This window comes from Canis lupus, chromosome 8 (genome assembly GCF_048164855.1).
Source record: "Canis lupus baileyi chromosome 8, mCanLup2.hap1, whole genome shotgun sequence".
Taxonomy (NCBI): Eukaryota; Metazoa; Chordata; class Mammalia; order Carnivora; family Canidae; genus Canis; species Canis lupus.
Window position 1 is genome coordinate 64,244,470 of NC_132845.1, and position 22,361 is coordinate 64,266,830.

The window sequence follows — 22,361 nt, forward strand, 5'->3', positions numbered from 1 at the left end:
AGTCATTATCTACTGTATCCAGAACCATCAGGACTGCCAAGCCAACTGATTAAAGTCCAAGTAGATTTTTTTGGTCTGAATTCTCTGGATAATTGAACAAATCTTTTTGTTATGCTTTCAGTATATAATTCCCTATAGTGAGCTAATAATAATATTTAGTTTAAAATGCCTCAATTCTATGACATAATTAAACACCTTTCACAAGTTACCTTTATTAATATATGCACATTTTACCTACATGGACAAATATTTGATTATGGTGATGAATCTTTTTAAATAAAAAGGCAGCTACCAGAGTGTGGCTTAGCACAGTTCAGGTCAAGAGACACGAAATTCTAAGACTGATTTTATGTAGCCTTCATTTCAAGCAGCTGAGAAGCAGTGGCCCTCAAGGACGGGCCGGCAGGAACAGCAATGTGAGTGCTGTTGAGCAGGGGTACTGAAGAAACATGGAGAATATGGCTGGGTTATTGGAGTAGGGATGGATATAAGGGGAAGTCCAGTGAGTCCGTCAGAATAAACAGCCCTGAAGATCTCAGTGGCTTAGACAAGAAAGTTTCTTTTCACTCATATTGCTTACATACTGAAGGTCTTATAGGGGACCCGGGTCTGCTCATGGTAAGTAAGGTACTCAGATCCGGGCTGTCACACATGCCACTGTTCCATGATGCAGCCATGTCTACAGGAGGCTTTAGGCTCTCACACAGGGCACAGAGGTCTCGCATTCCATGAATGTGTCTGCATGGAAATGCCCCAGGTCTTGTCCACTCGTAAACATGGGCAAAACCTGTCACATCGCCACGTCCCCTATGAGTGCTCGCCACTCATAGGGGATGGGGGAGCATGATCTTCCCCTCAAGCCAGGAGGGAGAAAAGAACTCAGAACTGTGGCAAGCATCATCAGAGTGATGTCTTCCACTCCAGCTAAGGGTGAAGCTTGAGTTGGCTGGCGTTGGGGCAGTTGTCAGGGTCTGAGTATGAGGAGCTAGTGTTCCAGGAAGATTATGAGGAGCTAGTGTTCCAGGAAGATCAGCCTGAGTTCCACTCAGAAATGACTGCTCCAGCTGCAGAGTTCCTCATTCTCTTTTCTGTGGGTTTTTACCTCTGCTCCTCAGGCATGGCTGTACCTTGGACCTTTTCATTAGAGTCAGGATGGGGTAGCAGTGAAGAGCACAGATTCTAGCCAGAAAGCCCTAGGTTCGTATCCCAGCTCTGCCCTGTGATGTTGGGTGGGTAACCTATCTTGGGAGTCTTTGTTTTCTGTCAAAATGGGAACAATAAAAAATATACATAATGGTAAGTGTAATGTGATTGGTACAGTGTCTGGCCCATACCAAGCAGTAAATAAATGTTTGCTATAATTCTTATAATCTCTGAAAATGTTCCACTGATGGGATCTGTAATTGTTCAGTTTCCTTCCTACCTTCCCTAACCCTTGCCCTCTTTGCCTAGTTGAAACCTAACTTGTGTTTGCTCACGCAATCCAGTAGTCTCTTCTTGCACACCATGGCATCCACATTTTAATTATTTCCTTGTGCACATAAGTCCTCTCTTGGCCTTCCAGAATGCCTACCTTGTCAAGGCTCTGCCTGTCTTCTACCTGCTTCCTTTCCTGCTGGGCTGAAGTTCCACAGACGGGTGTTGTCTAGACTCTCTGGGCACATCAATGCTGCACAGAAATCCTTGGGCTCATCTCAGGTTCCTCCTGCCTCTCCCCAGTGCTTATCCCAGGCCTTGCCTCCTTCCACACCCATCAGGACTGCTTCCTAATAAGTCACGTTCATGAGAACATAGTGTTTTCATGTGTTTTCTTTGACCTAATTGGTGAACAGGTGACTATAATCCTACTTGAAGAATAATATCTCTGAGTGCAGAATTTCTCAAATGGAATAAGCATGTACATCATCTAGTAAGCTTGTTAACAATTAGGTGTTGATTCACTAGGTCTGGGGCCCAAAACTCTGCCCCTCTAACCAGCTCCCAGAGGAGGTCTGTACTCTAGTCCCAGCTCCACTTTGAGGAGCAAGGAATTGGTTGCCTTGTATAAAGTACTTGGCCATGTGCCGAATAGCTCGAACTTTCCCTTCGATGACGTGGGTGCTCTGCTACCAGAGCGTGGCCAGCAGCACAGACTTCACTTGGGAGCTGATTAGATGTAGAATCTGATTTAGAAACTCCATGTGCACAGGGTATGCAAGTGGCCCCACACGTTCATTTGAAGGGTTGAGAAGTGCTGACTTAGAAGACATAAATAAAAAGATCTTCAGAGTATTTGTAAAACCATATGTGGTTTTCTGTGCTCTGAAAACTGAAAATACTGATGTCAGATTAAGCTAATTAGTGAGTGGGTTGAAATTAATTAACCAGAAAAGACCCTCTGAGGAAAACACATTTTGGGCCAGGTTTGGGAAAAGAAAAATATATTTATAAATGTATTTAAGACTGGTTACTTTTATCATTATTTAGGAGCATCTTCGTCTATAGACAAAGATTTTTCCATTACTTAGAAAAATCTGGTTGTAAAAGAATAATGATTTCCTCACCTGGCTTACTGAATTATTTTTATTTTGTTATTTATTTTTCTTTTTTTATTTTTCTTTATGTAAAAACAAATATGCATGTGTAGTCTTAGTTCTTCCCCCTTTCCTACCGCAAGAGCAACAGATTGTACATACTTTGCAGTACTTTGCTTTTTTCACTTATCCATGTATCTTAGAGACCTCTGTGTCGGCCTGTGAAGAGCTTTCTCAGCATATTTTCAGCTGCCCAGCATCCAGCAGGGTGGATGCACCACATTCACATTTTGCTTTTCAAATGACATTTAAAAGTCTTTTACACAACAATAACCAACACTTACACGTGAGAGGTCATTGCCCCAGAAAATAATTAATAAGCTTGTGTTAAATTTCTGTGCCTTTTCTAAAAACTGTCTCCTTCAAGGAACCACCACAAGCTCCAACTGAGGTTATTTTAGGCTATCATGCCTTTCCCAGACAGTACTTAAATTTCAAAATAAAGAAATATTTATTTCTTTGAGACACTTTGCAAAGACTAAACCAAAAGCAGGTGTCTCTTTCTGGAGAATAGTTCTGGGGAGAATTCTTGACTTCTATTCCAGGTTCCTCTGTCTCCCTCAGTGAGTTTCCCCAAGCATCCTGAGGCTTAGTGACCCCGTGCTGGTTACCCAGAGAGCACCGTCCTTCCTTCAACCCCTTTCCCTGTTTCCCCAGGAACAGGCTTATCGGGCATTTTACTGCTTATTGATGAGTTGTCTCATGGATTGAACAGAAACTAAGTCAAATTTTTAAATAAATAAATGGCATCCTCTTATTGGAAGCTTTGTGAGTGCCTGTTGTTTAATGATTTGTCATAATTGCCTTTGGATTTCCTATAAATTCCCTATAAATCTTTTGTTCATGCCACCTTACAGAAAGCCAAACACCCACGCTACTTTAAAACTGCAGAAGGCTGCTAAGTATGTGAAATGAGCTCTTACTGTTCGTTTGTTTGAGCTGATAGTTTGCCCAGTCCAGAATTGCCGAGTAATCATCGACCTTCCACATTTTAAATAGGCCCACACTGACCAGCTTCTTTCTTGATATATTTGAACAATTGTATAAATGGGATTAGGACTTTATTTTTTATTCACCTGCCCTCCTGTTTATGTGAACAGACTTCTTATGTTTCCACCAACAATACACTCCCCTCTCAATAACACTTGTGATAATGTATTTGTAAGCATGTATCTTAAGAGGGATCTTAGCTGTGTTTTTGTACACTTAATTCTTTATATACACAGCTTCTGCTTTATATATTCTGTCTCTGTCATCAACCTTAGATTTATTGTTGGTGTTGATTTTAGACCAAAATATAAATGAGATTGTGTTGACATTTTAAAAAACTTGCTTCATAACAGATTGAGTAGAGAACCAGTTGGTTTAAATAGATAACCTTGGGTCATATCAGAAAATGTCTTGTTCTAGCTGAGTATTCTATTCTTGCACTGTGGGACTGACTTTATTCATTTAATGGAAGCTAGGGCAGACAGGAAAAGAAATATTTTCTTCTCTTAAGATTTCCTGATTTGTTTGTACCTGTGTTGTGACACCCAAGGGTAATTCTGATATAGCAACTTCCAACAAAAAGAAAAGAGATGGGAAGCAGAAGGGGAACTACCCTACAGTTATGATTTCTCATTCTTCACTCTCAAAGCATCTGAGTGCTCTGCTTCATTCCGTGGCTTTGTTTGCTGTCTCCTCATCAAGGACAATGACCCACCTAATTCCCAGAGAGAGAGAGAGGGAGGAGTGCCCACGATGAAAGTGGGAGAGAGAGAGAGAGAGAGCCAAGAGCCGTAGTTCTGTCCTACCTTGTGCTCAGACTAGATGTAGCACTGTTCTGCAGCCAAATGCTGAGCCCAGTTATTTATTCAGCTTGGGGTCAGGGCTCTCCACTCAGGATGCTACATGACCAAAGAGGCCATGCCCAGGACTTGCCCTGGTGCATTGGGACTGGTCAGTGCTGCCATGTTGATGAAGGGTACAACCCTTGCTAGCCCCACCTAGGGATGAGGTAAGGTGGAGTCCCCACTCCTTCATCCTAATGTCAGAAAACAGAAGGCTGTTCCATTCCTGAACTTATTGTGGAATGCATATGACCAAAGGACTTGGTTGTCTCTCAAGTTGTTTACTTACTCTTTATTGTTTGGGAACATTTACATTTCACAGTTGCTTTGAGATGGTTAGGATAGAAATTGGCAAGATTTTCTGTTTCAGAGTTTGCCCTCCTCCAGGATGAACTAAATAAGAAATTGATGACCTAGAAACACGGCAGAGGAAATGTTCATCAATATATTTGTGTTTAGGGATCCCTGGGTGGCGCAGCGGTTTGGCGCCTGCCTTTGGCCCAGGGCGCGATCCTGGAGACCCGGGATCGAATCCCACGTCGGGCTCCCGGTGCATGGAGCCTGCTTCTCCTTCTGCCTGTGTCTCTGCCTCTCTCTCTCTCTCTCTGTGTGACTATCATAAAAAAAAAAATATATATATATATATATATATATTTGTGTTTAAGGTGGGGATACATAAGAAAATGCAAAGATTGATAAAATCTTTCTTCAGTTCTGTGTATAACCACCTTTGAGAATTTTAGTTTCGTGAAAACACTAAATGTGTTAATGAGAGGTTTATCTGACTTTGGATTTCTAACTTAAGAGGCTCTGGTTTTATTAAGATATCAGCCTGATATGGAAAAATTAAGAGGGTCATCTGTTGGCCCTTGGGCAGTGCTCCTGGTAAGAACCAGAGCCTCGAGAAACCTGTTTCTCCCAGTATTGGCCCTCAGCTCTGTGTGTTTTCACATGGCTGGGGAAGGATATAAAATACAAAGCTTTCTATTTTATATTGCTCCAATCAGGCAAAGTCTTCAAAACCTAACAGCCCTGGGACTATTCGCCAGCAGCATGGCTTCTCAAGCAGGCTTCTTTACAATAGACTATGAATTTACCTTGAGCTTCGATTGCCGTAATTTCTAGTCCGTGAGTTGAACAGTAGTATCTGTAGCAAGGGAAAATAACTTCAATTTAGTCTGGTTTTCTAAAGATCCTTATTGTATTTTAAGGAGGGCACAGTTGTGATTTCGAGATCTATTCTGCTGAACAGACTGTGACCCTTTTCTCTCTTATTTATCTCCTTTTTAGTTTTTTCTTGCTCTCATGTGCTCAAAAGCATTTGTTAAGTTAATTTTCTGTTTTCTCCAGGGACTCAGGATTGAATTTCTTTGTTCTTGGTTTTATCTATTAAAGACACTTTTCTAGTTCCAGATTCTGTTTGTGAGTCACATGCTTTGTAAAGAACATCTGATTTTTCTGCAAGATGTGAGCTTGGCACATGGTCACAGACATACCCCAGGAGCCGAGCTGTGCTGCTCTCCAGACACCTATATGTAAAACTCTTGTCTTGGGAAGAGATGTTGATATTTTAGGGATAGATACTGAAATCTATTTCAAAACTGTGAGTTAGGTTCATTCAATTTGTCAAGTATCTATTAGGCACTTATATTTGCCGGGGCTGTGAGCATAAAGGGGTTTATGAGCATCGCATACCCTTAAGGAGTTTATAGTGGATGGAGCAGATATGCTTATACAGATGCTCTTGTTTGGAGGAGAGAGATTCTCATCCTACTTCCCTCTAGAAACTAAATGCTTAAGTCCAATGAAGATGTGAGGGCAGTAGTGTACTTAGTCATGGTCCCAGTGTGTACAGGTAAAGGAGTGTGTAAAGGAGATGGGGAAGAGCAAGACACCAATACAGGGAGCACCAGTGAGCCCATCACCTCTGGGAACACCTGTTCTCAGTACCCAGGAGATCTCAAGTAGAGATTAGAAGCCACTTTAATGCCATTTATGCTTTATCAGTTGAGAACAACTTTCAGGGACATTAATATACTGGCATTCTGGCCTGTCTATACACCTCAGCCTTGTATGCCAATGTAGTGGAAAGCCCTGACAGGTGTTTTTGTTTTTCCTTTTTGTAATACAAGTGACTGACTTAAGCTGTGATGCCCGGGCACCCATTTCAAAGATGGCTATCTTGGAATAAACACACTGCCAGCCACAGGACTAAAGAGCCAAACCACCTCCCACACTGAGGCTGCTGTGTTTTTTTTGTTTTGTTTTGTTTTGTTTTTTGAGGCTGCTGTGTTGTAGAGCTCTGAGTTGATTTTGATCACTGACCACCTGGGCCACTTATTTTTTCTCCTCCTGTATTTTAAGTTATTGCTTTTATGTTTTAAATGCATCAGTGAAGGTCAGCCTGGGTGGCTCAGCAGTTTAGTGCTGCCTTCAGCTCAGAGTGTGATCCTGGAGACCCCGGATTGAGTCCCACATCGGGCTCCCTGCATGGAGCCTGCTTCTCCCTCTGCCTTTGTCTCTGCCTCTCTGTGTGTGTGTCTCTCATGAATAAATAAATTAAATAATATTTTAAAATAATACATCTCTGAAGAGTGAGCCTATGCAACCACAGGCCCCCACCCTCTTCCCCAATAGAAGCAGAACCCCTAGCCTGTGCATTCTCTCTCTTTCTCTCTCAGTCTCCCTCTACCTGTAGCCTGCCAGCATAGCCCCAGGTATGCTGTGTAGTTCCCAAGTCTCGTGAGTAATAAACCTTCATTTCGTTAAAGTAGCCCCAATGGTCATTGTTGAAGGGTGTTTTCCAATCACAATAAGGCCCACAAGGGCCAATCCAAGCCTGATAAGCTGAGACTGGTACAAACGACCAACCATACCCCTGACCAAAGAATAACCTCAGGTGGGAACCCACAGGAGCCAGCAGAAAGCCCTGGGTTTGCATGTGAGCGGTGAGTGACACAGACTGTAGGCAGGGCACCACAACACCTGCCACAGAGTGGTTTTAACAAAGGTAAAACGTGTACCACACGCCTCATACCGTGTTCAGCATATTCACATTCAAAACGATCAAAAGCCAAAAACTGTAAAACCTTGGGAGAAAACACAGGGGAAAAGTCCATGACGTTGGATTTGGTGATGATCTCTTGGCTACAACACCAAAAGCACAGGCAACAAAAGAAAAATAGACAAATTGGAATCCATCAAAATTTAAAAGTTTTACATCAAAGGACACTATCAACAGAGGAAAAAGGCAACCCATGAAATAGGAAAAATATCTGCAAACCCTATGTCTGATAAGGGATTAATATCCAGAATCCGTAAAGAATTCCTACAACACAACAAGCAACCAACTAGACAAACAGCACCCCAATCTGAGACACCAAGCAAAGGACTTGATGACCCCTTCCTGAAGATGGCGTACAAACGGCCAACAAACACATGGAAAGACGTTCAACTTCACTAATCATTTGAATAAACAAATGCAGTCCTTCCATACAGCAGAACATTACCCAGCCTTAAACAGGAAGGAAAAATTGACAAATGTTATAGCATGTGTGAGCCTTGAAGACTAAGTAGCATAAACCAGTCACAAAGGGGATAAATGCCATGTGGCTCCACTTAATGAGGACCTAGGGTCAAACTCACAGAGACAGAGGGCAGAAAGTGGGAGCCAGGGGCTGGAGTTGGTGAGAGGGGATCAGGGTGTGATGGACACAGAGTTTTAGTTTGGGAAGATGAGAAAGTTCTGGAGAAGGATGTCAGTGATGGTTGTAAAACAACACGAATTAATAATGCCAAAGAACAATACACTTAAGAATGGTAACCTTCAGGTATGTATATTAACCACAATAATAAAAAAGTGCACCACATATAACAAAGAGGGAGGATCATCATTACCAAGGGCTTGGGAAGCTTTCATGGAGGAAGTGACATGTTCTCAGGCCCGGGTACATGGGCGGGACTCAGGAGGAACCAGTGCGAGTTGGGGAAGGTAGGAATGGAGGAAGTTTTATAGGTGAGAGTACTCTTGTCAGAAGGGGGCAGCCAGGATACTTCAGGGTGCTGCTATGTGGTCTGTGATTGAAGCTCAGGAATATGGAGCCATGAGGAAGACACCCCAGAGAAGACCTGGCTGGCTTTATGTCTGTGGTCACTGGGGCCTGGCCTCGGCTGGCATATCTGGGAGTTCTTTGCAGAGTGGCTAGGGGTCTAGAGTAGGATGGTCCTCAATGAGACCTCTCTCGTGATCTGAAGATGTTACTCCTCAGTTCTGTTATGTCCAGCCTGGTGGAGTTCTCCTGTAGACACAGGAAGGAAGGACTTGTCCCCAGGCCTCCTCTCTGAGATCACTCGAGGTTTTTACTGCACACCTAAGTAAGCATCATGCCTTGTCTGAGGCAGGGGGAGTATGGCCCAAACAGAACTGATAATAACGCCTGAGCTCCTGGTCTTTCAATCTCATGAGATCATAAGACACAGACAAAACAAGTCCAGCAAGCAGTACGTCAGTAGGTGAAGGACCAGGGGAAGAGCAGAGCAGGGCAGGAGAACTGGAACTCCTCGTCATGGAGCTCTCTAGCCGGCAGAGGCAGAGATCACCAGGCAGCATAGCTTCTATCCTCAAAATGATGGGTTGGTGGCCATTAGGGAAAAATCAAATGCTCTGATCCCTCCTTTACAGTTTAGTAAGTGCAATGCTGTTCTTCCTACAGATCTACCAACTTCTAAATATTTTGTGTCTCTTATTTGAACTTTGAAGAGAACTTTTTGCGAGAGAGCTCCTCCAGCTTGGGGGGTGGAGGAGGACTGAGCCTTCAGAGGCCTCTTCCAAGGTGTCTGCATTTTCACATTGTCCTTGCTAACAGCCTCAGATGGGCAGCGATTGCCCCGGTGGGCTTGACTCCATGCCCAGATTTGCATGTTTGGCAAATGTACTCAAGGGAATTTCTTCATTAAAGCTAAAAGTAATCTGTTATTGTTCCTAATTACATTCTCAATAATTTTAGAATGCCATTCAGAAAATTGACCTAATCTTGTGAAAAACGTATTATCTTACCCCTCTGGCCCACCCAAACTGCTTATAGTCCCAGTTTTTCTATTGGTTATGGTTCTTCTATTAAGTGGCAGATTATGCATTTATGTGTTTAAATAAAAGGCAGGTTATCAGCTCCTATCTTTTGAATCAGATATTTGGATCACTCCAGTGTCCAGTCATGCAGTTCCTAAATCCTGTCTTCTGTATACCAATTTGCGCTCATCCCCAAATAAATAGATAAATAAGCCCACTGTAGAGCTATCTCTATTACCTTCATTTTTCTCTGCCCAGTACAAAGCTGATGAAAACACATTCTTTGTTACATTCCATTCATTTCCAAATGTGCAAGTTTTCAAATATATTATAAATGAGAAGAAAAGAAACTCCTGGATTGTTTGTCAAACTGTCATATTATTTTATTTATCGTCTCTTGTCTATAAAAAAGTCCAGAAGTGTATTGAGATAAAAATGGAAGTACATGTAAAGATAAAATTGTAAATGGCCCAGAGTGCTGTATTTCCTCCCATTTTTCTTTCCCTCCTCCTGTTGGACAGTAAACAAGAAGAATCGAGTCAGCTGGTGCACACTCCTCTTCAGAAAACCACGAGAGCATTTGTGATTGGGTTTGCCCCCATAAGCATGCCGCCAGTGCCACTCCCACCCCCCGCTGCCTTCTCCCTGCACTGGTGTGATGCCATTGTGGTTTGTGCCCAGGTTCTGCTGACAAATGATGAGGGACATGGCATCTAAAAGAACAGGAAAGTATCCTTAGATACCTCCACACACAACAGATTATTAACCCAGAAATTAATACTCCAGCTTCACCTCTTCAGGTGCTGGCTGACTCCAAATTAAAAAGTGAACTTGGCCAAAGTAAGAAGTAGAGGAACCTTCTACTTAGTGAAGAGGGTTATTTTTCCCCCCATCAGGAAAGAAATCATGCCGTTTATTCATTGTCAAAAAACAGTGCCCATTGACATTGCCCAGGTTCTGCTGCGAGGAAATCAGCTTGTGCAGTCTTAGAGAATGACCTGGTCTGTCTGTTGCTGACATACCTTGCACTGTAGCACATTTTAATGAAAAAAGTAATATTGATTTCTATGAATTCTTGGAGATATATATAAATATAAATATATATATGTGTATGTCAGTCTCTTAAAAATATGTATCCTGGGTTGGTTCAGCATTACAGGATTTGAGCTGTTGAGATGCTGGCTCCCCAGGGTGGCAAGAGATCAGATGTACCTGTTGCCATGCTTCTGCAGGCAGGAAAGCACTTAATCCCTTTGCCAGGCCACTTTAATAATGCAGGGAAGGATGATAGACTCCAAGTAGCTGCAAAAGCAATTGATAAACAGAAAAGCCACCTGATTTTCTTTAAATAGAATATCTTGGAGCTGTTTTTACCCATCCCCTCAGAAGAGCACCGGTATCCCTTGCTGTGCATGGGAGAAGGTCAAGAATCACAAAAGACTGACCAATTAAATGAGGCTTCTTATTGTCAGAGAGCAGGCTGAGAGGGGTCAGAACCAGCCCGTTTGCAGAAACTGAACAAAGAATGTCTCCAGCTCGACGGTTCTCCATATGTTTTGTGGTGCAGTGAAACCCTTGTTGCTGAGAATCAGGATTTTTATCTACATATAGCTCTGCATTCCTCAGCAGTTGTCCCACAATACAAATTCGAAGATTCATCTTCAAAAACTGAACAGAGCAAAGGATACAAACATGGTGCTCCTAAGGGGCCTTTGGACCCCAATGTTTATAGCAGCAATGTCCATAAGAGCCACACTATGGAAAGAGCCCAGATGTCCATCGACAGATGAATAGATAAAGAGGGTGTGGTGTATATATATATATACAATGGAATACTACTCAGCCATCAAAAAATGAAATCTTACCATGTGCATCGACGTGGACAGAACTAGAGGATATTGTGCCAAGCGAAATAAGTCAGAGAGAAATTCTCATATGATCTCATTCATGTGTAATTTAAAAAACAAAACAGAGGAACATAGAAAAATGGAGGGAAAAATAAAATAAAATGAAATCAGAGAGGGAGACAAACTTTAAGAGACTCTTAACCATAGGAAACAAACTGAGGGTCACTGGAGGGGATGAGGGTAGAGGGATGGGGTAACTGGCTGATGGGCATGAAGGAGGGCATGTGATACAATGAACACTGGGTGCTAAACGCAACTGATGCATCTGATCTCTACCTCCAAAACTCGTAACACACTATTTGTTAATTCACTGAATTTAAATAAAATTAAATAAAATCTTTTAAAAGCTGAGCAGAATTTTTTAGCCTCAATTTTATAAATGTGAATTCCAGTCCACCTGGAAAAAAAGAATGGCACAAAGTCTCATTTCTGTAGTGTTATAACCTCCTCCTCTGACCACTCCCCTCGCAGTGCTTTGTGGCCTTGGCCTGCCCATCAAAGGTTGGCAAAGGTGCTGCTGGGGTTTTGTCCCAGGCCTGCCCTCCATCCTCGCTTCCCCTGCTTTCCCAGAGAGGCCTTCCTGTCTCGGGATTTGTCCCCACTCCCACGCTGACCAGCCCATGCTCCCTGCACCTGCCCCCTAGACCCCCCACAGGCACCTGAGCATAGCCTTCTCTGCAAACTCCTTCCTGTATCTCCATCCTAACTTGCCCATGTCCTCACCCCCAATCCTTCTCTCTTCCAAGTTTTCACCCGAGTCGCTCTGCCATCCACCCAGACCACTCCAGCCAGCAACCTGGAGCCCTCCTGTGCATAAACCAGCTGCCTCTACCTCCTCCCTGTGTCATCCCTCCATCTCTTACTCATTATAGCCCCCTTCTTAGGGTCCTCTGGTGACAATTCCATTCCTTACTGGATTGAGTCCGCGGGTCGTGTGGACCCTGATCACGCCACACTTAGACCCACTTCCCCTTGACCTCCAGAAGGACTTGCACTTTTCCACATAGGCTGGATGGGTTTCCCCCTTCTTTGTTTCCTGTTCCTGTTCCTTTCCTTTCTCCTCCCCCTGATGAGTGCCTATCCATTTTCCAAAGACATGGCTTAGGCTTTCCTCATTCCCCTGGAAGAGTTAAGCTCCCCACCACACACCAACCAGGTCCTGCTATGCCCCTCCCTGTTCCTCTTCTAGCCCAACAACCTGTTGATACTCTGTTTACGGGACATCTTCCTCTGCTAAACACACCTCCTTGATGACACTGACCTCGTGCCATTAAAACTTGGAATCCCCAGTGCTAGTGGAGTGCGTGGTTGCAGTGCACTTGAAATAGGGCATTGTTACTGTTGCTGTGATGCTCTGTAGTGGTCATATAGCCGTAATGCTCTGCTGTGATGCTCTGTAGCATTGTCCTGAACGGGTGATGCTCTGCTGATGGTAACCAACCCTGTTCTATTTGGATAAGACTTAATTCTCCATTTAACAAGTACTTGCCAAACGGCTGTTAAGGCCAAGGCACACTGTTTCATACCAAGATGAATGGTGCATTTGTCCCTCATTCCAAAGGGTGGACAGGCCTATAGGCACCTGGGTGGCTCAGGTTGTCAAGTGTCTGCTCAGGTCATGATCTTGGTCCTGGGATCAAGCCCTGGGTCAAGCTTCCTTCTCAGCGGGGAGTCTTTTTCTCTCTCTCCCTGTGCCTCTCTTCCTGTTCGTGGTCTTTCTCTCAAATAAATAAAATCTCTAAAAAATTTTTTTCAAAGGTAGATAGACCTACCAGCGCATCGTGATGTTGCAGTGAGCTGAGAACCATGTGCCAGAGGAGCCAGGGCACCTATGGTGCTGGCTCGGGAGAGGCCACTGTTGCTCTGTCCAAATAGCCAGTTGCCTGAATTTTAAAGCATTTCTGTAACTGTTATGTCATCTGCTCAGCACAACCCATATATGTTATTATTAATAGTATTGAACAAAGATTAAAAAAAGAAAAGCTAAAGATTGATTGCTCAATACTGAGAGCCTTCATTGTCTTTTACTCCCTGGTTTGTTTTCAACCCTATTTTCTCTTTTGTTCCTCCAAATTTGGGGGCCAGTTGTTTTTGGAGCAGGAAGCTTTTGAGGTTTCAAATAGTCCTGTAGATTGCATTACCTGCCAGCTTCTTGATGAGATCCTATTTTCACAGAAATAAAAACCCTGTAGCTGTAGACATACTAAGAATCGAAGAGCCAGAGTTTCCTTCTAATCTTAGAAAGTGTGGCAGCTGTCATACTAACATTTTTTCCACTAACAAAGGCGTCTCTCATAGAAGAAGTCTACTTGTATGTCAGAAGGGCGCGTGGCTTGCTCATCTTGCACATGTTTATGTGGCAATTGTGCCTGGGTTTTGTATCTCAGGGCAAATGTGACTCAGCACCTTTAGGTTGAGGGCAGCGTTCGACCTCATTATTTTCTGGTGTGGCCCGGAGAAGATTGGGGTGGCATGCAGGGAGCCGAGCCTACAGCCTCAGCCCTGTTGGAGCTGGCTGCTGCAAAGCTTTCCTGAGGCGTATTTGCCAGGGGCACCCACCTATGAATCAGGAAACTCAAGACAGTGGTGCTATAGAGGAAACCCAAACATGAGATCCGCTTTCTCAGATGTCCTAGAAAATCCCACTGCTTTCAGGCACAGGCTCTTTCCTGAAAGAGACAAGTCTGTATTTTTTAAGGAGATGTTGATATGTTTGTAAGAAGAGGGTGGGGAAATGTGCCTGTGCTGAGGATCCAAGTGTAGGCTGTGCCTCTGTGCTGAAAATGGGGCTGCAGGGTGTTCATCTTACGCCCGTGGTGGGAAGAGCAAGGACAGGGCCCCGTGGGGAGGACAGCACTGGCAAAACAGACAGAGGCAGCTGGGGCACAGAGCTGGGGGGTGGGATGAGGGCTTCCTTCTCAATCCCACCATAGTGCTGTTAGCCTCCAGGTTCACAGTGCCTTCTGGGCTCCTTGCGCATCCCTATGGACATGCAGATGCCTACCCTCCCTGGTAATGGCCCTGCAAAATGCCTGTCATTTGACAAATACTCTGAGAAGTTCAGTGCCTTGTTCCCAATGAGGAGCTGTGGTGGCATTTCCAGGTTGATTGGATTCAAAACTGTTTTCGTCATAATTGTGCCTTTCAGGTGCTGGGCACGTGGGAACCTCGTCACGGATAGTTGGGGGCAGGGAGAGAAGCTTGCAGTGAGAAGGACCAAGGGATTAGGGGCGCAGGGCAAGGGGAGCCTGATGGAGTCTGTTCCCAGGGACTGGGCCAGCACCCCACGTCACTATGTCTACGTGTCCAACAGAACAGCTTGAGAAGAAGGGGCTGACGGTCAACAGCAAGCACATCATCACTGCGTGTTCTCCTCACAGTGGAATGCAAGGAAATAGGAAGCAAGGAAGTCACAGTTATGGGGACAGTTCCGGGGCGGGGGGGATGGGTCAGGGGGAGACCAGCTGCATGTCCGAGCGTGTTAGGCTCCGAGGTAAGTGGCACACCCTGCTTCGGGCCTCGGGCCGTTCCAGGCTCTGCCCAGTAAGGACGGAGCTGGGCCTAGAGAGGCTCAGGAAGCCGCGTGCCCAGACCGATGCTGGATGTCATTCATTAGTCTGGTGTGCCCTGCTGGGCCCGAACCCGTGGGGGCGGCGTTCCCGGGCAGCTGTCTGAATGGGGTCATCCGGGCTTGCCCGCAGGCTGCAGTGCTTGGGACAAGGAAGAGTGCCCAGGTGGACGTTGAGACCCCAGTTAGGAGAGTCTATCTAGTTATCACTCCACAGCAGAAGGCTTGCTTTCTTTCCTTTACTTTTTCTTTTCTTTTTTCTGTTGTTTTTTTTTTTTTTTTTTTTTACTCTAAAGGAAGAATTTTTATTCATTTTTATTCCTGCCCATATCACTGACCAGGGGTATGACCTAGAACCAGTGGTTCTCAACCGGGCACAGTTTTGCTACGCAGTGGACATTTGGCGATGCCTACATACTTTTTTTTTTTTTTTTAACATTACATCCTCAGATCTTCTTTACCTTATAAATGAAAGTTTGTCCCTTTTGACTACCTTTACTGGTTTCTCCTCCTCCCTGCTTCTGGCAACCACCTGTCTGTTCTGTTTCTAGGAGTTCCACATTTATAGATTCCTTATGTAGGTGAGATCATACAATATTTATCTTTCTCGGACTCATCTCACTTAGTACAAGGCCCTCAAAGTTCATCTATGTTGTACCAAATGACAAGATTTCCTTCTTTCTCATGGCTGAATTATATTTCATAAATGCACCACATTTTCTTTAGCTATTTAGCTACAGACAGACACACAGTTCATTTCCATATCTTGGCTGTTGTGAATGATGCTGCCTTGAACATGGGCGTGCAGACATCTCTTTGAGTTAGTGATTTCTTTTCCTTTGGGTTCATACCCAGAAATGGATTGCTAGATCATATGGTAGTTGTATTTTTAATCTTTTGAGGAATGGGCAGAGGTGGTGTTGAAAACAAGACACAAAATGAACTTTGGGAGCAGAAAGGTAAAACCCAAGTGTGAAGGAGTACACTGGGGTCGCTGCTGACCCTAGAGATCAGTAGGCATCTCATTCCATCCAATACATCCAAAACCCAGTTCCTGAACTGCTTCCCAAAAGTCCACCCGCTTGGTCTTTCCCCCTTAGAAATGGCATCTTCTCTCTCCACAGCTCCTCTTCCACAGACATCCCCATATCCAATCATCAACAAGCTCTGACTCTGCCCTTGAAAAATGCTCCAAACCTAGTTCCACCTCCAGCACACAGTCTCTGTTCCTGGCTGACCTCTCTTGCCCTCCTTTGGTCCCTGCAATGGATTCCAGAGTTTGATTCTTAAAACTGACATCATATCACCCTCTGCCCCAAACGTTCCAGTACCTTCCCATCCACCCTTAGGATATTGCCCAGAAGTCTCCCCAGGTACTTGGCTTTCCCTGAGCTGACCCCTCCCATCATCACACCTCGCCCCACATCTCCCCTTGCCCTCTGGGCTCCAGCCTGCAACCCCCAGCAGCCCCTCCAGCACTCCGAGCTGCTGTACAGTGAGGGCCCTTCAGCGCTGTGTCCCCTGCCTGGAATGCCCTCTGCTTGGGCATCCCAGAGATAGCTAGGTTTCCTCCTCACTCCCCACCACTCCTGGGTTCCTGATCCCCCGTCTCTCTCCCCATAAAGCAGCACAGCAGGGCGTCTGCCATTTATCCTCCTTCATCTGTAGCAGTTCTGCAGCTTAGGAGTTCAGGCAAACTTTGAACCTTTTTGTTGTTGTTTGAGAGATTTGATATTCTTTAAATGTACTTTTAATTAAATGCAACCTAGACAGCTTCTCCCTACTCAGCTCTCCAGCGATTAAGGGGTTTGAGCCGGGGGATTGACTAGGATTAGGTGCTGTTTCCGGGCTCAAATGCTGTGTTCCCGCAACTACAAAGAGGCCTCCACTGAAGCTGCCTGGGGTCCATTTGCTGCTGACCTCTGCAGAAAGCCTCTTCTGATTCCACATCTTCACTTCCAAGCACCTAAAACCAGCCTAGGACGTGTTCTGGTGAAAAACTATAGTAAAGTCTCAAGGAAATGGTTGGGGGAAGGAGCATTCTAGTTAATTTAATTTTTGGTTAACTGAGCACCATCCAAGTCTCTATTAGGAGCAGACATCATTATGGGAAAAGAAGTTGACAAATTTCGGATGGAGACTTTCCTTTATTTAAGCCCTTTCTCTGCCATTTGAATTCATGTGACACTCAATTTTCTCGTCTGTAAAAGGGGAGCAGTAATAGCTCTCTTGTCTTGTTGTTAGATTGAACGTTCGCAGTCATTTATTTAGTAGGAGGTGTGGTGGCTACGCGGGAGCTTTGGAAAAGTGCATTCCCCTCCCGCTTCCTTCTGTTTTCATTCTTCTCGGAAATAATTCTTAATACACTGGCATATAGCGTTTAAACCATGTTGTGTTAATGTAGACCATTGAGGGAAGGGGTTATATCCCTGGTGGAGGAGGGAGCAGTGACTCATTATTGTGGAATATTTATGAAATATTTATGAAAAAATAACCAATCATTAAGGATTTTGAGTGCTTTTGTATCTCAGTGCTATGGAAGAGCAGAAATAAAGAGGTTGTTTTATTCTTTTTGAAATGCCTAGATATTCTTCTTTACATCTCTCTTCTAAAAATTGAATGTGGGGGGAAAAATGGGTAGATAAGTCAGCATGGCAGGTTCAAAATGGCAGATAAAGCACCTCTATTACCGCCTCTCACTGAAAAAAAGAAAAAAAAAACCTCTGAAAAGCGGTAAAGGAAAAAGAGACTGAGGAGCATAATGACAAGGAGACAGGACGGATTCACAGATGGCAGGTGAAACCAGTTTCTGGAGAACTGCTCAAGGAGGAAGGAGTGGGGGCCATGGGGGCAGAGGTACATGCCTGGGGACAGCTGGAGTGGGCTGGGCCATGGAGGGGCCAGTTATGACCTGGAGCTGGAGATGGAGGGAAGAGTTAATAGTTTGTCTCTAGACCGATCTACTTCCTACCCCGCTACTGTATGCAGCCACTCAATAGGACAGGCAGAGGGACTCATAGGTCAGGGTCTCCTCCACTGAAGATGAATGGCCCAGAGGACAGACCCCTGCATCTGAGACCCAGGGTCTCTTCAGAATAACAGTGAATCTCCCACATGACCGAAGCTGCCAGGTGACAAGTGAAGTGGTCATGCAGGGGCAGGTGCATTTTGAAGCCTCTCTGTGCTGGTCTGTTTCACCCATGTGCTCAAGCAAATTCAATTGAAATTTAAATGCTTCAGAAGAGTGCCCCCAACATGGTGTCCTGTCATGAGCAATGTCTCTGCTGTTGGGAGATCTGCTTTCTGGGCACTAGGTAAAATTTTACTTAAAAGTTGTGACAGCAGTGTCAATAGCAAATGCATGGCTTTGCTCCCAGGAGTCAAGATCACCTTGCCACCAGTATCATACATACTCCACCTAGGAGCAACCATGTGTTAATCTGCACCTCCTACCCCTACTTTTCCAACAAGTGTCCTGTGCCCTGATTCAAATCCGAGTTGTCAGTGGACTTGTCCTGCCGACCCCGCTGGGAGGCGCCTGGGGAATATTGTGTGACTTAAATACCACTTGCTGTGTCTGAAGCCTAACGAAGGACTGCTCCATCTGCTGGTGTAGCTGGCACCCACGACAGGATGGCACTGCCCTGTCCCCTGCACCCCTGAGGGCCCGCAAGCTCAGCCCTGGCATTGCTCTGCATGGCATGCCATCTCCCAGGGTCCACGTGCGCCAGGGCCTGTCCTCCCTCCCCAGGCGGTGACAAGTGCTGAGCACGGGCTTCCTTTTCTGCCACTGTGGCTGAGTGGTGATTAATGCCAAATTAGCACCTTGCTCAGTGACCTTTGAGCATTCGCTGCTGCTCTCCTTCACTTCACATAACTATTTGCAAATATTAGCTTCTCAGGTCATTTCTCCTCATCAGCAACTTTCACAGATGACAGGTAGATTGTTAATCTGATTGGCAGTCAGCCTCTGTCCTTTGCCCCATCCTGAAAGTATCTGCACTCGGGCATCTCCCAAGGAATCCGACAAGCATCTCAGCGGCCTCTAGGACATTGGTAGCAGAGAGCATCAGAAGGAGGTTTTCAGGTCCTGCTGGGCTCGCCTTGGAGGCAGAGAGGCTGGGGAGGCCCAGACTCGTGGAAACTGGTCTCTATCCACGTAATCAGTGTATAGGTTAAAAAATTAATGTGTTAGCTCTGCCCACATCAAGCTTTTTTTTTTTTTTTATTCACATGAACCTTTATATTTTTTTAAAAGATTTTACTTATTTGTTCATGAGAGACACACAGAGAGAGGCAGAGACATAGGCAGAGAGAGAAGCAGGGTCCCATAGGGAGCCTAGTATGGGACTCAATTCCAGGACCCAGAGATCATGACCTGAGCCAAAGGCAGATGCTCAACCACTGAGCCACCCAGAAGCTCCCATGTGAACCTTTAAATAAAAAAATCACATATTACTTAAGCAGTGAAGCCAGAACACAGACAGGGCCAGTTCTTGTTTTCCCTGCTGTGCTCACTTAGCAGCACTAACCCCACTGCAGCTCCTGGCAAGAGCCTCACTGCCAGAGCTGTCCCCAGTGCTAGGCACAGGGGCACAGCTCTCCAGTGCCAGGTACTAGATGAAACATTTCACGTTAGTGGGACCTAAATTTATTTTTATTTCCAGTCTCTGCCTTCTCTACCATTTATTGAAATCCCTGGTCCAAAAATGTTTGATCAGTCTTCATAAACAACAATCAAGTGGGCTGTGGGTAGTTTAATTTTGATATTACATGTATTTTAGAGAAAAGTAGTAAAAACATGTTATATTTTTTTCTCCCTTGTCACCAGAAGTAGGAGCTAAATTATTTATAATTTGATACACAAAAAACAGAGTGGATTCAGGATATTTACTTTTCAGAGAAGAAAAAGGGATTGAAAGTACACAGGACAGAAAACTTTGTTGATTGAATCTGTTTGCTTCAGGGAGTCAAATTTGGGCCCAAGTGAGAAAGCTGGCCACTTTCTAACAGCACACGTGCCCAGCAGAGGGCCTGATACATGGAATATTTGTGGAATTGAGCAGATTTGAAAATAGTGGGTGGACTAGGTAACTCAATAAGCAAGGTCTTAAGTCAATAAAAAAAATAAAGTCAGCAAGCATTTTGGAAAATGCTCACCACTTTAAAGCCCTTATGCACACAAGGTACAGGTGTCAATGTAAGGCTCTGGTTCCCTTCATTTCCAGTCATAATATTTGCTTACAGGCTGTGGACTCCACTGCAGACTCCTACAGTCTGATGAAGACCAGTGACAGTGACCACACCTAAGGGCTCCCACAAATGGTTGGGGTGGGGTTGGGACATTCGGGTGTCCTATCAGAGTGGCTTGACATGATCCCACATTTGTTATGTGCCAGTCTTCACATCTTCCATACTTAGGAGAGTCCCGTGGACTTTTGCTTTCTCTGCCATAGGAGATGTTGGCACACCCGAAACCATGGCTCCCGTCATTGTGGTCCCCCCTGGCAACAGAAGCGTTGTGGCTGGGTCCAGCGAGATCACCTTGGAATGCATAGCCAATGCCAGGTATGTGGTTAGTCATCCCCTGAGGATATGAATCCATTATTACTGTAATGAGATGACTCTGGTGGAAAGACACATCACCATGTGCTTCCCCTCTAGCAGTGGTGGTCTGGTTGGTCCACCAAGTCTACATGAACAACATGCATGGGAAGATGGGGAACTGAATCTCCAAGCCTGGTATCCCAGTACTTACGTTGAATGTACCATTTATACTGGAAAGCCCTGCTTTCAGTTTAGCTGTGGGTGCTGGCAGAGGGCCTCTGGGAGTCCAGCTGAATTCAAGCCAGGAGTTCAATCCCATGGATACAAAGGAAAGAGTTAATCCCTCTTCTCTTCTGCAGTCCTGGGTGTTCTTGGCCCAGTGAGTGGTCTCTCCAGAATACCATTCCCGTCATTGTGCCTCCCATGTAGCCAGGTCCCCTAATAGTATTTATTTTAAACATTCTTTTCCTGAGCAAATGGAATCATTAGCACTTATGGTCCATTGCTGCTGCAATTAGCTATCCTTGCTCAATAGCCCTTGAGCAGAATGTATTGTTGATGCATGCCGTAAGGGAGTCAGGCCGTATCGGGATTGATTTTTAAATGTCCATTGTTCAACCCGCCATGGTTCCTGGTAGAATTAGCTTTGTCAAGCTTGTGCTGAGGGCCTGAAATTATTATTATTGCCATCTGCATGATTCACCATCTTTGTCACTAATGCCCTGCGTCCTCCCAGGCCCATCCAAGAGCTGCATGTAAACTGGAAGAGGAACGGAGTGAGGATCAGTGGTGGGCTCCACAGCTTTGGGAGGCGCCTCACCATCAGCAACCCGACGTCTGCAGACACTGGGCTGTACGTCTGCGAGGCAACGCTGAGTGGGAGCACCTTCGACGCAGCCACAGCAAAAGCCTTTCTGTCTATCATAGGTAATGCTGGGCGGCAGACGGCACACAGTCCCTGGGGAGCAGCCCACACGGTGCTGCCTCAGAAGCAGCCTGGGAACATCCGTGCCTCACCTGCTCCCTTTGTAACTCAGAAAATGAGGGTGAAGTGGAGACTACCTTCCAGATTCACCCCATTCTTCTTTTTCCAAGTATATAAGCCTGCTAGACCCAAAGCACTGATGTTCTAAATGCTTCCAAGAAATGTTATTCTGGATACTAATGATCACCAAGCTTGGGGAGTGGTGTAGCAATGTCCTTGTCACATATATCCCCTTCTTGTACTGGCCTATTTGCCACTAAGCTTCTCTGTAGCCCTCACGGGGCTGTTAGAGTCAGTTTTCAGAGATTATCCTATTACTGGTAGTTTTTGACCCAGAAACAAAACAAAACAAAACAAAACCTTTGGAATACTAGCTTCTATTAAATTAAAAGGTGAGAATAGAGCTGCTTCCCAGGACATGTGTGAAGGGTCCAGGGAGAGCAAGAAGATGAGATTGGGCACACAGGACTCGCTCTAGACACTGGAACATGTCCATGTTCAGGGTGAGTGTGTTGTACGGTGGCTAAGGGGATCCTCAGTGTGCTTTCAGATTATGGTAAGATTACATTACATTGTGAAGCAAGTGCCTTTATTTCTCATGCTTCTTCAGCCTCTGTAATACCTTTAGTCTTATTAAGTAGCTGTGGTCACTATCGCCGTGACCCATCCAGCAGGGTGGTGGCCGCTGCAGATAAGAGGTGCCATGGCAGCTGACCCCAGGAAGCAGAATCTTTGCCTCTTCTCTCCTTTTCAGGAAGAAGGGAAAAGGATGAGAAAGGTCAAATCAGCAAGGAGCCCTGGGGAGACCAGTGGCTCCTCACATGACATATTTTGCGGTTTGCCACTTTACCAACTAAAAAAGAATAAAAGCTTGTATTTTC

The 22,361-nt window shown here is 45.0% G+C and overlaps 1 protein-coding gene across 14 annotated transcripts in view; it reads left to right on the forward strand.

The window, feature by feature from the left end:
- Window positions 1-22,361, forward strand: part of SDK1 (sidekick cell adhesion molecule 1) — an 895,654-nt gene that overhangs the window by 628,980 nt on the left and 244,313 nt on the right. For all 14 annotated transcript variants that reach the window (XM_072836835.1, XM_072836824.1, XM_072836827.1 and 11 more), the window contains 2 exons: window positions 20,405-20,516; window positions 21,232-21,422. In XM_072836835.1, coding sequence (XP_072692936.1) covers window positions 20,405-20,516; window positions 21,232-21,422 — 303 coding nt within the window. The remainder of the gene's footprint in view (window positions 1-20,404; window positions 20,517-21,231; window positions 21,423-22,361) is intronic.